Source organism: Orussus abietinus, unplaced genomic scaffold (assembly GCF_000612105.2).
Source record: "Orussus abietinus isolate OABI.00-Male unplaced genomic scaffold, Oabi_2.0 scaffold331, whole genome shotgun sequence".
Taxonomy (NCBI): domain Eukaryota; kingdom Metazoa; phylum Arthropoda; class Insecta; order Hymenoptera; family Orussidae; genus Orussus; species Orussus abietinus.
This window is the reverse complement of record NW_019394476.1, coordinates 21,929-35,580: the sequence shown is the minus strand read 5'-3', so window position 1 is coordinate 35,580 and position 13,652 is coordinate 21,929. Positions and strand designations below refer to the sequence as shown.

At 42.2% G+C, this 13,652-nt stretch overlaps 1 protein-coding gene across 1 annotated transcript in view; it reads left to right on the top strand.

Moving 5' to 3' along the window:
* The window catches only part of LOC105703268 (voltage-dependent calcium channel type A subunit alpha-1), an 83,518-nt gene that overhangs the window by 51,939 nt on the left and 17,927 nt on the right, over positions 1–13,652 (top strand). The window contains exons 18-25 of the mRNA XM_023432489.1: positions 2,888–2,998; positions 6,938–7,021; positions 8,700–8,816; positions 9,197–9,262; positions 11,461–11,552; positions 11,788–12,272; positions 12,436–12,540; positions 12,637–12,743. Coding sequence (XP_023288257.1) covers positions 2,888–2,998; positions 6,938–7,021; positions 8,700–8,816; positions 9,197–9,262; positions 11,461–11,552; positions 11,788–12,272; positions 12,436–12,540; positions 12,637–12,743 — 1,167 coding nt within the window. The remainder of the gene's footprint in view (positions 1–2,887; positions 2,999–6,937; positions 7,022–8,699; positions 8,817–9,196; positions 9,263–11,460; positions 11,553–11,787; positions 12,273–12,435; positions 12,541–12,636; positions 12,744–13,652) is intronic.

Below are 13,652 nucleotides of genomic sequence, written 5' to 3'. Positions count from 1 at the left end.
TTGAGTTTTATTGTTAATGTAATGAAGAGATGAGTTACTTTAATCAATAGTCTCGTGAGAAGCTCTTTTTGATCCCTTGGTCCCTTTAGCATCATCCATTTCTGTATCCGACAGCTTCACGGTGATATCTGATATTCCTGATCAACAAACTTTGACCATCACATTTTCATTTCTTCATTTGTCCTAAAACATCGACTTTAGTTTATTTCAGTTCCGTCCTTCGGAGACATGCAGAGGCGCAACGAAGAACAAAACGTCGTGTCTGCATCTCGAGTTTATGCATCGTGAATCTCCCTCCCTCGCCTCTTCTCATTCGTCCCCTTTTTCCACCAGTTTTCTTTCCACCACGAATCTGCATGGCTAGCATCGTGCCCTGGTTACGTTCGTAGGTTTTTGTCACAGCGGAACACATTTGTCAGTAGACACTAGACGTTTATTCACATCTGCATCCCACTGCACCACGGCCGCTACCCACCCAAAAACTGGACGCACAAAATGCAGTGATGCACCGAACACTCGCTTCTTCCCCGGCTGACTAACTGTACAAAAAATCGAAGGGCTGACTGTACAACAAAACAGTAGAAAGGGCTCCGAAAGGAAGAGAACCTTGCACAAGGGCGACCTCTTCCTCGCCATGCTCGTTTCCTCCGTTTCGTCATCGAGAACCTCTCCTGTCGGGCCTACCAGGAAGTCGTTTGCATCGATTTCATTCGCCAGGACTGTATATCGATGCCTAAATGCAATCGGGAATACTCGATTTACATGACACGGTATTCCGGGTTATATTTCTCCGGACTGAGCACCGCAGCACGGCAAAATGCCTGCCTGATAAAATTTAATTAGCTTCATCTCGCGATCGTTACCAGAATAAGGAAAAGCTGATAAGACTAGCACATGCACTGGCACTGGGAAAAAAAAAAATCAGCAGGTTCTAAGTCAATGCTAGTATTTACACGGGATTTTTTAAACATACCGAAGACACTATTTTAGGACGTACAAGCTTTTTTACCTTGAACATTTAAGGCGATGTGAAAGTAGCATGAAAGGGGTCTTTATCATGAAACTTTTCTCCGGACTGGGTGTACCGAATCGTTTCAAATTTTACATCGTGCATATGGAGGCTGTAAGGAAGGTCCCGACACCCATGAAATTTCACTTCTTATACCAAACTTTAAAAAAAGTAAAACTTTATAGGGGTCAGAACCTTCCTTATAGCCTTCATATTCACGTTGTAAAGTCTGAAACGATTACATTTAGTTCGAAGAAAAGTTTCACGAACGATTCGCCTTTTAGATGCCACTTTTATATCCTCTTAAAGGGTACTTAAACTTAAAGGGAATACTTTTAGCGGGTATTAGTAGTTTTCTAAAAATAGACTCTTATGATGTAAAGGTTTTAGACGCTGTTTGTCGATGTCGGGGCAAAATGTCGAGATTTGTCTGAAAGAATGACGCGTCCTCCAATTACATTTGTGCAGACGGGAAAGCCACGCATGCTAGCTGTCGCAGCAAGTGACAAATGAGCAATCAAGGCAAACTCTTTGAATGTTCCACACGCCAATGTCTTGCACGGGGCATCTGCTCGAACACGAATTAGCCCTCGAAGAGGACCCCGAAATTCTCCACGTCCCGAAAATCCCTCTCGTCCAGGAGACAAATTTAAGCTAAAGCTCTTCCTTTCTTTAACGCCTGTGTGACTTTTAGTTCGAGGTCGAGACCAAAACCGTTGCTTTTAGTTCGTCTCTTTCGTTGGTTCATCCACGGCACTAATCGACTTTCCGTTCTTTCAGACACCCGACTTAATTACCAGAAAAATGACCGGAAACGCGGAGCAGCGACGACGAACAGGGACGAATTATTTCAAGAGACTTTCCATTGAGGAAACAAAAATGTCCATTATCTCGGACGCCTCTTTCGGATCGCAGGAAATGTTCAGATTGAAGATTGAAACTCGAGCTCTTCGTCGTCGCTCCTCATCCGAGTGGTCTTATCGAAATCTCCACCACTTCCTTTTTGTTATCAGACCCCAAGCTTGCATTTTCTTTTTACTTGATATTCATCGTCACTGCTTGACATTATTCAGCAGAAAATTTCTATCGGGCATGGAAAGTGACGAGTTAAGATTGATTGGTTGATCCGGAAGCTCGAAAAATGGTTTGAAAATAGGATAAAAAATGCAAACTCGGAATCCGACATCAGAAAGGGACCCCTCCACCCATTCGAACACACCTCCATGAGATGATACAAAATCCTCGAGACAAAATTAAGGGAAAGATACAACATTTCACGATGTTAACGTGTACACAAGTCCCCCGGCCAAAGCGCGGAATTACCATTGACAATCCACACGTCAAACACGCACGAACGCCCACTGATCCACGTAGAACTAATCGATGTATTAAATTATGAAGAAGACCAATCACCACCGATATCGGCTCCTGAGTGACCCGTTGACACCCGGATATGTGTTTCAGATTAATTTCCACGATCATCGTATTTTCCCCTCTATTACTGCAAGTGGACGTTTGCCTCTATCACTGCAAGCCCCCCAATCGCGTGTCTACCGATCAGGGAAAAGAAAAAAAGTCAAAAATAGTGCAGAATATAAAAACTTCCCCACTTTCCAAATTTTCGCCCAGAAGATATCCCTCTCAAAAATCAGACGCGTTTTCGCCCTGTTTCCCCGAAATACACGTATTTATACAGGGATTCCTTCGAACGGCCATTTCCCACCCGGCCGACTTCTTCGGTTCGCCATTTTTTTTCCATGGAAAAAGGGGGTAAAATGAGAACATGAAAAAAAAATCCCCGACATGTCGGCGAGTAGGCTTGTGTATGTCCGTTGTCTGTCTCTGTCGGCCGTGTGTTCGTGAGTGTGTGCATTGCAGTACCACCGGCAGGGAGATCTCTACCAGAAAACACTGAAGTACATGAACATATGCTTCACCGGGATGTTCACCATCGAGTGCATTCTGAAGATCGTCGCTTTCGGCTTCAGGGTAAGCTCTCCCCCGAAACCCTGAAATCCCGCCCCCGCGCCCCCCCAAGGGCGTTCATATCTCCCTGGAACTGAGATTGCGTGGCGTTTCCTTCTACCCCCCGAAAAAAAAGAGAAAAAATATTCGCGAGTGGCCCTGTATATTCTTTTTTTCGCCCGCGAATGTCGCTTCCGGTCTAGCCTTCGATTCTCCTTGTCCACCCCTTCTGAGGGGAACGTCACGGAATTCGTTCTTTCTTACAGGCTGGTAAGTCTCGCTTATTAGTGAACGTCTAGCGCGTTTGCTTTTAAAGACTCGCAAGATATACCTAGATTTGTATATATATATATATGTATATATATATACTTCTGGATGTGTATATATATATATATATATACGCGCGGTTACACACGCATATCAGCACACATATATTACATATCTCGATGTACGTAGGTACGCTTTGTGGGACGGTGACGCTGTCATGGCGGCCGGGCGTCCGATGCTCACTGCGGCCGCCATCTTGGATTACCGAACGGATGGTTTTTCAGTTTATTTCGTGCATTTGCCTTTATAATATTTTCCGGGGCGAGTTGCTTGCCGCCAATAATCGAAAAATCTAGTCCTTAAAGCAACTTTGTGTTCGAATATTCATAAAGTTTCTTAAATTTATTTTTGTTTGATAAATGAACCGCTCGCTGCATCGGACTCGGTGGACCGCCATGACAAGAGTACGGCCATGCAAAACGATAGTTACACCATGAGAATTATTAGTAGACGAGGAGGTATCGAGTGCGAAAAGTATCTTCCTTTATGCTCTTTAATAATTTGAGTCTGAGCAACTTCATGGAGTAATGATTAGTATAAGTAACGACGCAACCTGGGATGATAAGACGGGAATCTCTTTAAATCAGTAATCGATATGACTTTTTATAAAAAAGAATATAAAAAAGAGCATAAAGTGGATGATCAAATAGACACTTCGATGCTTCATCGAGCATTGCTTCCGCGTATGAGCGACACGACACATACACGTGCACACACATACATACACACGTACACACATATACACACGACATTGACATCCGAAAATTCAGTCATGACATACCCTCACGAGTGGTTAACTTTGCGTTGGTCTTTCTCTCTTTATCTGTCCATCCCTATCTGTCTCTCTTTTCACTCTCTCCCCCTTTCAATTTTTCATTTCGAGACCTCCTAAAGGGAAGAGATAAGAACGAATGTTTAAAAAAAAGAAAGAAATGAACCACCAACTGGAACAAACCCCATGCTCGTCCAGCCCCTTGCATGACTTCCCCCCTGCATCAGCATGTCAAGAACGCATGTCAAAATTGTCACACCCTGCATGCGAGTTAACACGCCAGTGTGTGTGTCTTAAATGGGCTCAAGTAAATCGCGGGGTGAGGAACGATGTCAACCCCGAAGAGACATCCCACTCACCTCTTGCATGCTTCCTGCCTTTCGTGCGATGTGACGATAAATCGCAAATGATAACCAATCGCAAATGACAAATCGACCCGAGGTCGTACAATAGAGCATGGATGGCTGGATCGTAGGATCGAGGATTGCGAAAGGCAGTCCCGACCATGAAGAACGAGGAGGCACCGGAAGAGGAGCTTCCTTAGACCCCCATGAATAAAGGGGAACCATCGTTGAATTCCGCAGGATTTCCGAGAAATCCGTAAAATAAATGGAAATTAACATGAAGAACGTTGATTGGAGTCGGTCACGAAGTAGACCACTGTTGCCTGGGTCCACCTAGTTGGAGCGTCTTAATTTTACATTGGAAATCCAATTTCATTTTATAATTAACCCACGCCCTTCAGGCGGCGGCCATGTTGACTGGGAGGTGAAGAACAATATTTGCAGCCCCGACCAGGCTTCGTTCGGCCAATTTTAATTCCAATAGTAGATAATGGGTGGGCGTGAAGTTTGCGATGAAGCATTAACCTTGAAGTATATCCAATGTGTATCGAACCCGAACCTGGTCTTGAGTCTCCCTAGAAAAAAGCCCTCCTGAATGCACTCGTTCCTCGACACCCCGAATGGTTGCATGTGGGTCCGATCGGTGCTTTTACGAAATAATTTCAAAGCGTGCAGTCGATTTCATGATAACCCGGTGATGAAATAAAAATGATTAAATGTTTCAAACAATACTTAAATATCGTTTTTGAGTCTGCGCGCTTCGAAATTGTCGCGGTACCTGTAAAAGCGTAAATCGAGCGAAAATCTAAATTCTCGAAGATTTTAGAAATATACGGCGCGGACGATTTCGAGGAATCGGAGCATTTTTGAGCGGCGAGGTTCGGTTTATAGACCCCAATATTTGCATATCATGAGACTTATGTATATAGATATACTCTCCCCCCTCCGTGAATGAATTTTAACTTTTCCAAGCCAAGGTACATAAACGCAGGGGGTGGGCTAAAGAAGTCTAGACACGACCTGGGTGTTACGTCTGTGTGTTGGGTGTATTTTGTAGTATCACGAGGCGCCGCCAATTCTATTGGACAGCTTGACCATCGTGAACTTGGTCGTCACCCTGCTTTTCTTCATTGAGTGCATCCTTAAACTCATCGCCTTCGGATGCAAGGTACTGAGAAGCCTTTAATCTGACACCACTTTTCACGTATATACACCTAACTCGGGGTCCACAAGTCGATAAGTCGATCTTTCGCCGATTTCCGGTGGGGCGTCAGTACGGCAGGGAGTGCGATTACCGGCGATTTCCGGCGCGCGAGAAAATCGAGTCGAGTCGAGAGAAAGGATGGACATTCATTATCCGGGCATTTTTATGATAAATCGTTAAGAACGTAAAAATCGTTGATTTTAACGCGAGCCCTTTAAAATCGGGATTGATAAGGAAATTTTGAAAAAGAGTGGGATTACTTGCACAGCTGATTTTGTGATGACTCTTCGATGTCCGAAGTAACTTCCTGTGATGCGAAAATTTCAAAATTGGGAATCAATTAAATTTCTGGGGGAAGATTGAGTTTGTCGAAACTTCGGGAGAACTTCTCCTTTCTCTTCGAGATTCGACCGGATGTCGAAAAGAAGTCGAATAAAACCTATTCCGAGGAGAGCACCGAGTCGAGATTCTTCTCTTGCTTGCTATGACCGGCATGCTCCCGTAGATCATCTTTAGAGAGATCCCGATTTACTCACTCGATCGCTCGTCGAAAGTAAGATGATCGATCAGCTGCGATCGTCTTTGGCTCTTTTTCTATCTTACCAAACTTTACACGACCACACTTCTACACGTGCACCCTCGGGGCACTAAATCGTATAAATGTGCCAGGAATACGTAAAATTAATTCCGTTAATGAATTAAACAATTAATATTGTTCATTGTTGTACGAATCGGGGGATTTCATGATTTTATTGATGCCGTTTATACGGTTTAGTGTCCGGTGCAATTTACTCCAAATAAGACGGTTCACACCGACACGAATATGTACGCACTTACACACACACAGGCACTCGCACTAGTTCGCATTGCGCCTTGAGCGACCATGCTTTCAAGATTTTGGATTTGGTAATCAAATTAGAAGGTAGACTGCATACATCGACACTCGCGATTATCTCGAACGGTGTCGAAAAAAATCCCCTAATTTCAAGATCCGGAAATAACCAAATCGTTGCAGTAATTCTGTACTAGTTCAACATGAATGACACTAAAAATTGACACAGAAAAAATACAATTTAACGAGGAAAGGCAAGAAAGGGTCATTTTTGAAATTCGATATACTAAAGGTTCAATGAATTTGACAGAAATATTAGTTTTTGTGGCAGGTCAAAATGGAATATCCAAAGTAAATTTGTAATTCCCTCGGCGCGGTATGAAATGATAATTATTAGGATGTTTCTATTTTCTTCGACACTGTATGGGATAGTCGATGATCCAATTAATTTTCAATTTCTAACATACCTTATCTGTCCGAGCAGAACTTCTTCAAGGATCCCTGGAACACCTTTGACTTCATCACGGTCATCGGTAGCATCGTGGACGCCCTTGTGGTGGAATTCGGGGTATGTAGAGCTAGAAAAAAAAAATGATAATCATTGAAACACTTACTACATGACAAGGAAAGAAAACACTAATAACATTCCTCTACAAATCCGTAATATCTACTTTTTGTAATTTTTTTTATGGCCTTTGGAACCTTAAAAAAAAACTAGAGAAAACATATTTTAGTTCTTTTCCAGCTTAACAAAACAATGATAACGATCGGAACACTTAACAAATTATATGGAAAAAAACACTAATTACATTCCTCCGTATATTTTCGCAATGTTTATTTTTCGCAATTTTTTCTGTCCTTTGGAAACTTGAAGAGACCATTTTTTCTTTTCGAGTCGATGTAAAAATGTAGCAAGTCTTAGGAGTCGCCAAGGTAGGATTGGTGTGCTAGTGATTTGATTATTGAATAAACCTTGAAACATCCATTGATCGCCTTGAATTGTCTCTTGGGATGCATAATGGACACTTTCTCTGTCGTCCAAAAAATACAGGGAGAACAATGGCTCAGGGTAAGACAGAGAAATCTCTTCGCGCTTTGCTGCTGAGCATCCTTTTTTTAATAGAAATGAAGCATCGATAATTTTATGTTGAATTTATTGAGAGCTGTGAATAAAGTACTCGATATGAAGTCAGGTTCTTTTGGTAAGTGGGGGGACTCCTGCGAGAAAATATGAATTTTATGGTTCTGGTTTCAATTTCAAAACAAGAGAAGCATCTTCGGTTTCCTTAGAACCGATTTCCTGATTCTTAAGAAATTTCATCAGAGAGGAAAAAACTTCGTTAAATTATTAACATTTAATTTAATTCCGTAATCTCCGCGACCAGTATATTACACAGTATACAACATACATTATACATAACACACCACTTACCAGAAACGAAACCAAAAACAATACGCTTTGAATTTACTTGAGCGTTTTCAACCATCACTTGGAATCGCTTACGAAGCAGTCACTCGACAACTCAAACGAAACATTTTCCACTGGTTTTTCTCTCACAAGAAGAATTTTCAAACCGGAAATAAAGTAACAGTTTAAGCGATTCCTCGTCCAATCTTCTGTTTCGAGTTCTCGAATTTTGCAAACTTTCGGCCGCTGCAATCTTGAGTTCCGCAGCAATTGCACTTGTTGCAACGGAGAACACCTCGGAAAAGATTCCGAAAAATTCCCTCGTCCATGGAAGCGGCACAACCGACTCTTGTCAAATTTCCCATTAACCCCGTTCCACCCCAGAAAATTATGGAAAATGATCCGCGGCTTTCGTAAGCCCGATTCATAATCGATGTTTCAAAATCCATTCAGGCGCCGCTCGATGGAAATTACTCAGCCGGGCGTTTCCAATTAATTCGTTTAACCATCGATTAATTTCCGAAGGCTTGTTTCACCCTTCTAAAAAGGGGTGATTGGAATTCCACAGGGTGGAGGGTAGAGAAATACGTCGTCGACGAGGTGTTTCTGAACAACCTTTTCCCTCGGCTTCAGCTGCGCAAAGGAATGAACACAAACCCAATTTATTCGCTGTTATTTAGCTTCACGTATGCGGCGTGTCCGCTGATAATTGATAACCGAGGACAATAAACTCATTTTTCACCTGCTGACACGCCGCACACGTGAAGTCGCTTCCGGTAGCACAAATAACGAGTCACTATTGTTTTTGGTTAAGTGCAATTTTCTCTGCCCCTTGCAGGAGAACTTCATCAACGTCGGCTTCCTCAGGCTCTTTCGAGCTGCCAGACTCATCAAGCTGCTCAGACAGGGCTACACAATACGAATTTTACTGTGGACTTTCGTACAGTCCTTTAAGGTTTGACATTGAAAATTATTCTAATATTTTTCCACCACAAAAGTCGGAGTAAAAGCCATTTAACAACGTATTACGCATGTCTCATTTATGAAATTTCTCCCAAATTGAGTCTACCGAATCGTGTGAAATTTTACTATGTGAATACGGAAACCCTATAGAAGGTCCTAACAGTTACAAAATTAAATATTTCAATTTGTATATAAACATTTTCACATTTTTTTATAAAATATGAAATTTCATGGGTGTTCGAACCTTGGGGCCTCCATAATTACATGATAAAATCGCGAATGATTTACTCTTCAGACGTCATTTTCATATCACCTTAATCCATGTATTAAAAATGAACTTATCAATGCCAACTCTTGTTTCTCTCTTTCTAGGCCCTTCCTTACGTCTGTTTGCTCATCGCGATGCTTTTTTTCATCTACGCCATCATCGGAATGCAGGTGAATTTTTCTACGATTCTTTTACATTCCTATCACCAGCCTAATTCTTTAACCACAAGATTAGGAGTTAACCGCACTCTATAGGGGAGAGGAGAGGTTCTTAAGGGGAAATTTCGCTGAACTTTTTCCCGAGATAGTGACGAGGAATTTTATATTCAGGTTTTCGGAAACATTACGAACGATCCAGCGACGGCGATCGATAGTCACAACAACTTTCAGAGCTTCTTCGGTGGTCTCATGTTGCTCTTCCGGTGAGTGGAGCAACACGGGAGGGGTTGTATTTTGGTGATCATTGAACGAGCGTGCATGTGCAAGCAACATTTTATCATCGCAAAGAAAGTATATAAAGACGAATGAAACCGCTGGTACCCGAAAAAAAAAAGAANATCCTAAGGAAGAACGCGATGTTTGTGAAATTTCATTTGTCCGAAAAAAAAATTTGTATTTATCTCGAATATGAACTAAAAAAGAAATTTTTTTCGAAAAATGAAATTTCACGGGCATCGCGTTTTTTCTTAGGGCCTCCATAGTCACGTGTTAAAGTTTCAGATAATTCGGTGCACGCAGTTTGGAGAAAAGTTTTATAAACATTTTCACATTTTTATATAAAATATGAAATTTCATGGGTGTTCGAACCTTGGGGCCTCCATAATTACATGATAAAATCGCGAATGATTTACTCTTTCACATTTTTTTATAAAATATGAAATTTCATGGGTGTTCGAACCTTGGGGCCTCCATAATTACATGATAAAATCGCGAATGATTTACTCTTCAGACGTCATTTTCATATCACCTTAATCCATGTATTAAAAATGAACTTATCAATGCCAACTCTTGTTTCTCTCTTTCTAGGCCCTTCCTTACGTCTGTTTGCTCATCGCGATGCTTTTTTTCATCTACGCCATCATCGGAATGCAGGTGAATTTTTCTACGATTCTTTTACATTCCTATCACCAGCCTAATTCTTTAACCACAAGATTAGGAGTTAACCGCACTCTATAGGGGAGAGGAGAGGTTCTTAAGGGGAAATTTCGCTGAACTTTTTCCCGAGATAGTGACGAGGAATTTTATATTCAGGTTTTCGGAAACATTACGAACGATCCAGCGACGGCGATCGATAGTCACAACAACTTTCAGAGCTTCTTCGGTGGTCTCATGTTGCTCTTCCGGTGAGTGGAGCAACACGGGAGGGGTTGTATTTTGGTGATCATTGAACGAGCGTGCATGTGCAAGCAACATTTTATCATCGCAAAGAAAGTATATAAAGACGAATGAAACCGCTGGTACCCGAAAAAAAAAAGAAAAACTATCCGACACTGAGACGACGATTCCATTTATTTTTATTGCGCCCTTTGCAGAACTTCCGCTCCATGCATGCTCGTCCGATGTAAAGGAACCCGTTGAACAGTTGTTTCAGTAGGCAGCTAGTTTCCGCGAATGAAGTACTATTAAAGCAGTAATTAAAGAACTTCCCGTAAACTTACGCTTTTTACTCAAGATCGATCCGAAGAGGCAAATGAAACGCGTTGACACAGAAAGTCTGCGCCTTGAAAATTTAATCCCTGCGATTTCTCTGCGCTTTCACCTCGGAACAAACAGTTGTCTCTTTACGGGATCATTTATCCTCGGCTTCGACTTTAACTCTGAGTAGTTTTGGAATTTGGGAACGCCACGTATCGCTAGAACCCAAAAGTTGGCGCAATTGTAACAATAGTCGCGTACCTACCCTGGAAAAAAAATTCCATTGAACCAGAAGTATATTTCATTGATATGATTCAATGGTTTGTTAATTTAAAGAATAATTATTTGTCCAAAATTAACTGGAATAAATTGGATCCAACATTCCTTCGGAATTATGACAACACATTTGAGTTTATTTTAGTCAAACAATTACTCTTTAAATTAACAAAATATTTCTTCGGTTAAATGAATGATTTTTCTCAGTGCAGAATCATGTAGAGCCCCGCAGATAATTGAGTCTTCAGCTTCGGATGTCAATCTGGACCAGCAGGAACATATGTCCTGCGAAATGAGATTTATTATTATTTTAAATTACCCTTGATTATAAGAAATTGTATCAAACTCTTGGAAAACAAGAGAATCACTCGACCAGCAGCCTCAACCAGGGATCAAATCGAGGACATCTCGTTCTAATTCGTGATTGGCCTTCGTGGCTCGTTATTTTCTTGGACCAGGTATTCGGTAACATCGCATTGGAGGCCGAGAGTGCCATAAACGAGCACAACAATTTCCAGAGCTTTATCCAAGGTCTGATGTTGCTTTTTCGGTGAGTACCCACGCTAAAAGTCCCGCCAGACGAGTATCCTTTGACTTTGCTTCTTGCTTCGGTTAAAAGACACCAAAAGCCCGACAATCTAGCATGCGTTCGCCCCAAGCTTCGGTAAAATTGTGTAAAAACGTAAATTCATTTTTAACGTAAGACTGTCACGGCTTATCGTATACTCTAGGCGGGGAAAATGGTACCCGAGGAGTGTATTAATAAATGAATTAATAATCCACAGGTGTGCCACGGGTGAAGCGTGGCCGAACATCATGTTGTCCTGCATAAAAGGTCGGCCTTGCGACCTGAAGGTGCAGAAAGTCGAAACCGAAGGTTGCGGGTCGAACCTCGCATACGCGTACTTCGTCTCGTTCATCTTCTTCTGCTCGTTCCTGATGCTGAATCTCTTCGTGGCCGTCATCATGGACAACTTCGACTACCTAACCCGGGACTCGTCGATCCTGGGGGCGCATCACCTGGACGAATTTGTCAGGATTTGGGCGGAGTATGACCCCAACGCCACCGGGAAGATCCACTACACCGAGATGTACGACATGCTGAAGAACATGGACCCGCCGTTGGGGTTTGGCAACAAGTGTCCGAACAGGTTGGCCTACAAGAAGCTCATCAGGATGAACATGCCCGTCGACGTCGACGGGAAGGTCAACTTCACCACCACGCTGTTCGCCTTGATCCGGGAGAACCTCAGCATAAAGATGAGAACCGGTTAGGAAACTGGAGATTAGACCTAACTAGCGATTAACTACTGAATACTAGGTTGACGCATAAGTTCGTGTATTTTCTTTTTTTTTAACGGAAAAATCGCACGAATATGTGTACTTATGTTGAGTCGAGGCATATTTTCATGCATTCTTCTCGTCCATCACAGCTAAAGAGATGGACCAAGCCGATGAGGAGCTGAGAGACACGGTCAGAAATATTTGGCCCCTCCAGGCCAAGAAGATGCTGGATCTTTTGATACCTAGGAGCGAAGGTAATGGATTGAAACATTTTTCGAATAATTATTGAGCTTAGAGAGACCTTATGGGTACGGTTTAGGAATGGTTCTGAAGGGTCTCTGTCGTTTCAGAATTAAATAAGAATAAGCTGACCGTTGGTAAGATTTACGCTGGTCTGCTGATCCTCGAAAGTTGGAGGACCACGAGGTTTGGACAAATAGAAGCGACCGGCCCACAGGTGAGTTTCCCCTCGGCGAGCCCAGAGCTCTCGACAGTGATGATATTTTTATAACAATTTCAAAGAGAGTTATACCTTGACAAGGTCCCTGCGTTTGTGTCCTCGTCTCTTTCGGTCTCCGTTCTCTCCATGGTTTCGTAATAACCGATAACCATACGAGCAAGGCACGGTGCAGAGTCCCGATGGCTACCTGTAACATGTATCTATAATTATTATTAATTCACGACGTGCATTACATTTAATTAACAAGATTCTACAAGCCTGCCTGGACTTCGATCAGCTGTTAAACCCATGATCCCCTAAAAGATGATTTAACGAATTAATAATTATTTAACGAGAGTCACGACGAATCGAGACTCTGCACCGTCAACGGAGAGCGAACTGACCGAAAGCGAGGAGGTTGTTGTTAATTTCGAATATTTCAGTTCTCAGCTGAGAGTTCAGTTCGAATGAATGTTTGTCGTTCGCTTCTTCATGGTAGGAATTGACGGTCGACGCGAAGACCAAGTTTGAGCCTATCCGACATGTCCAAGTAGTAGTTAGTAACCCTGAGGTCAGTTTCTCCTCGAATTGTCGAAAACATGAAATCGATATCCAATAATCCATTTCTACCCCGACAAAAAAAAAAAAGAAATTCGAACTCGCTCTTCATCCTCTTTTTCAGTGACTTTTCGAGGAGAAACGAGCCCTTCCCTTCTCGACTCCCAAAATCTGCATTCAGTTCCCAATGTGCTGAGTAGTGCTGAGAACATTTAACAGTACTCGTGTGTACCCGACTATTTTTAAGGACTCGAGGATTCAACCTGGTCAAATTGATGCTCTCATTAGCCGATGATCAGATCCTAAAGGGATCATCCGATGAAATTTTTTCATTCAATTAAAATCGAACTCCACTACCGGGATTAATGG